The 3,868-nt window shown below is 36.6% G+C and overlaps 2 protein-coding genes across 2 annotated transcripts in view; both read right to left on the bottom strand.

The window, feature by feature from the left end:
• Window positions 1-3,868, bottom strand: part of LOC118741102 — a 104,713-nt gene that overhangs the window by 17,493 nt on the left and 83,352 nt on the right. The window lies entirely within an intron of this gene.
• The window catches only part of LOC118741501, an 8,609-nt gene continuing 6,165 nt past the window's right edge, over window positions 1,425-3,868 (bottom strand). The window contains exons 2-7 of the mRNA XM_036473500.1: window positions 3,019-3,163; window positions 2,718-2,953; window positions 2,453-2,616; window positions 2,119-2,391; window positions 1,733-2,052; window positions 1,425-1,662 (exon numbers count right to left, since the gene is read on the bottom strand). Of these exons, the coding sequence (XP_036329393.1) occupies window positions 1,464-1,662; window positions 1,733-2,052; window positions 2,119-2,391; window positions 2,453-2,616; window positions 2,718-2,953; window positions 3,019-3,163 (1,337 nt within the window). The 3' untranslated portion in view covers window positions 1,425-1,463. The remainder of the gene's footprint in view (window positions 1,663-1,732; window positions 2,053-2,118; window positions 2,392-2,452; window positions 2,617-2,717; window positions 2,954-3,018; window positions 3,164-3,868) is intronic.

Raw genomic sequence — 3,868 nt, 5'->3', positions numbered from 1 at the left:
TTTTTTTTTTGATATTATAAATATTTCGATAACAATTCCAATATCGAAAAATTTATTGTGATTGGTTTTTTAAATGTGTTTATCTACGGTGTATTTGGGGTATGTTTTCGTTATTATTATCGAACTCCTTGGCGATATCGTTTTCGATATATTTTCAGTAAAGTTAAATTTATTGGCATAATAATAGATATACATACATATATATTTATTGTCATCAATGTCTGCACATTTATTGAAATCCTACCGAAATTCCATATAGCTTTATTTGTGTTTGTATAGTATCGATGCACACATGCATCAGTATTGTTATCGAAACTTATATTGGCATAATTTCTGATATATTTTAGATATATCGCTATCGATACTGACATCTGTGTATTTTATACATTCATATGTATTTACCGATAAGTTGATCGAAACGTTTATCGGCATTACTTGTATTATTGAAATCCTTTGCGAGAAGTTTCCTATGCATAATCACTAAATTCACTGTTATATTACCCTTACAATCAAAATTCCTATCGATATTGTTATCGATGTTGTTAAATATAAATCGATATGTTTGCTTATCGTTGTAATTATCGATATGTTCAGTGTTGAAGTTATCGATAGTTTTATTGTTGAAATTATCAATAAATCCTCTTGCTCTTAATATTGTTATCGATGTTATTAAAATATATCGATAAGTTTTCCGTTAGTCATTTATGTATACATCGGTGAATTATTTTAAAAGTTATTGCAATACTTATAGACGAAATTATCAAACAATCAATCGCATTAATTTTCTATAAAAATTACAATTGTTATTGTCATCGATATCGTTATAAATTTAGATCGAACATGAGTTTCGTTTTCGCCCGAAATCGTTCACTTTTCTCTTTTCGCTTATATGTATTCACTACGGTCGGATGGAAAGATTTCGGTGAATTTTTTTTCGGGCTAAACTAAGGATAAGGCTGACTACGTTCTCGATATGTTTATCAGTAAATTATCAAGGTGTTTATCGGTACATTTATCGATATGTTTATCGGTGAGATTATCAACCAATCAGCCGAATTCGTTTTCTTTCAAAATTGCGATTGATATTGTTATGGATGTCACTATCGATATCGATATGTTTGTCATTAGAGTTATAGATATGTTTATCTTGAAATTATCAATGTTTTTATTGGTATAGTTATCGACATGTTTATTGGTGAGACTATCAATCAATCAGTCGCATTCGGTTTCTATCAAAATTGCAATTGATATTGTTATCGGTATCGATATCGATATTTTTTGCCGCTAACGTTAAGGATGCAGTATCATTCAATTATCAATATGTTTATCGAATAACTGTCGTTATAGTTATCGGTGAATAATCAAAATGTTTATCGATAACATTGTTCCTATACTTTTAACTAACTGTAACATGCGGAATTTAGCGGCATCGCTATTGATATTTAACTCGGTGTATTTTCATCTTATTTTATTGTAAACTGGTTCAAATCATAGCTTTCTATTAATGTTTTTTTTTCACTTACATTTTTCGTAAAGAAGTGATTCGAGCAAATGATTATCGAAATTGGATCACCAATGGGTGTCAACGAGCCGCCAATATTCGATTGCACAATAATGCCCAACAGGACCGGAACTGGATCCAAGCTCATGACCTCACAGAGTCTAAAAAATATACATATGTACATTTAAGTGGTCACCTCTTCATAAAACTTCAAACTTTTCCCAACTTTACCGAATCGCCACCGGCGTCATCAGAATAACTGTAGTCACATTATCCAGGAAACTCGATACAAAGCAAGTTATAAAGCATAGAAAATATATCATAGGCCAAATTTTACCGCCCGATATCTCAAATGCCAACACGGCTATGTAATCGAAAACACCCGTCTCTGCTAAGATGCCAACTATAATCATCATAGAAAATAGCAGCGTTAACATCTCCATATCCATCCATTCGATGATCTCCTCCATATTTGGGCGATCGTCGAAGCAGGCCAACACAGCGACGGAGAGTATAGAGCAAATGATGGCCACAAAGGTGCGCTGGAAGACCTGCGGAACAATTTTGTTCAAGAATTAAACTTTTGTTTTCGTAAATATCACATCTTTACGACTCACCTCCCACACGAGCAACGCATAGAAGATCAATAAAATACCCGAAGCGAGCAGCGTGCCAGTCTTTTTATTGATTATCAATGGATTGTAGACCAATTCTACGGCGAAGTCCTTCTCCGCATTAGTGTACATGCTCAGACGCATCTGCGCGCCGGGCTTTTTTAGCTTACGCAAAATATTTTCCGGCATTTCGTATGTTTGATTACGCCAAACGACCGGCGCGACTTCGAAGAGCGTTTCCGCAACGATTGGTATTAGCCAGGGTTGCAGAATGTTCTGTTTGGTGAAGGAAGGATTTAAAATGAGTTACTTCATTTTTACTCTACAGCTGCACTACCTTATAATCCTTTCGATTATTCACTTTGTCATGGTAGGACAACTGTGGTTGCACAAACAGAAATTTTCCATCATCGTCATGGTGATACATTCTCATGGTCTCATTGAAAGTGCCGAAGATTTTGAGTTTGAAGTCACCGGTGGGATTTTGCGGCAGCACAAAGTCTAAAAGTTAGAGGAAAATTGGAAAAACATGGAAATTAGTGAGCCATACGTTTCTTCTAATAGATGAGTAAAAGCGTGTCTAAAAAAACTCTTTCACCAACTTTTCGTTTTATTCCACGGCACTTCCAATGTCTTCTCCAGCAAATGCTTCTCGTCGAATATCATCAAAACCACTGCAGCGAATAGCCAAAATATCAGCAAGCCACTACGTTTTATTAGCCGCTCACGCTTACGTCGTTCTTTCGACTTTTGTTGAGCCACTACGCGCGTCACAACCGCTTTGGATTTGTCGTTGGTCGAGCTTTCGATGTCCGAGAGTGTACATTCGCCGTCGGTGCTGTGGAAAAAAATTGCCATACAGTGAATTCTTAATATTTTAGCTTGCGAACGATCCTTTCTTACCTTCGTTCATCGGCTGTATTATGGCATTGTGATAGCTTTTTCATATTTATATATTCCGAATCTGCAAAGCTATGTTCATCTTCATAACTCGACTTGATGTCATGGGGATTGCCGGACTCATCATCTGTATTTAGTACTAAGGAACCTGTAAAGTTGCAAACAAATAAGAAGGCACTTCATAAAGCTATAAAACATAGAAATTTCGAAGGTCTACACTAACAGTACTAAGCCTACATTAGATAAGAATAGATTGGGTTTAGAGGAGGAAGCAAAAAACTAGAGTTGCCGGCAGGCAGTAATGCCGCTCGAAAATGCTATTAGAAAATAAGGACGCAATCAAATGGGTTCGATACCGGAATATATATCGTCCATAGCGTTGTTAGATACGTTTACGACCGGGGATAGTTCCTGCAAAAATGAATATGGAAATCGGGTAAGAGACGTCCACAGTATATTCGACACAGGTGGCGCGTTTGATGAAGAAGAACCCGGACCAACTGATGACGATGAAATGAGAACAGAAATAACCGGACTTGAAACAAGAAAGCTCCTGGAGCAGACGGCTTAGAGACTAAGCTGTTCAAAGCAGCCGGCGAAGAGCTGGTAGGGCGCATGTTAAGCCAAATTTGGTTTAATAATTATGTGAAAGAAGATTGAAAACTCAGTGTAGATACTTTTCCCAATCCACAAGAAAGGAGATTTCGCTGTTTATACCAACTACCGTGAGCTCAGAACTCTTAAAATGATAATGCGTGAAACCGTGAAGCTCTGCATGAACCAAAACTGTGTGGCGTCCGTTATGTATGCGATAACTCCCCTAATTTTGCCGATTCACTGTATGAGGGCGCAA

This window comes from Rhagoletis pomonella, unplaced genomic scaffold (genome assembly GCF_013731165.1).
Source record: "Rhagoletis pomonella isolate Grant_MI unplaced genomic scaffold, Rhpom_1.0 Rhpom_scaffold_00006, whole genome shotgun sequence".
NCBI classification, from domain to species: Eukaryota; Metazoa; Arthropoda; class Insecta; order Diptera; family Tephritidae; genus Rhagoletis; species Rhagoletis pomonella.
This window is presented reverse-complemented; position numbering and strand designations above follow the sequence as displayed.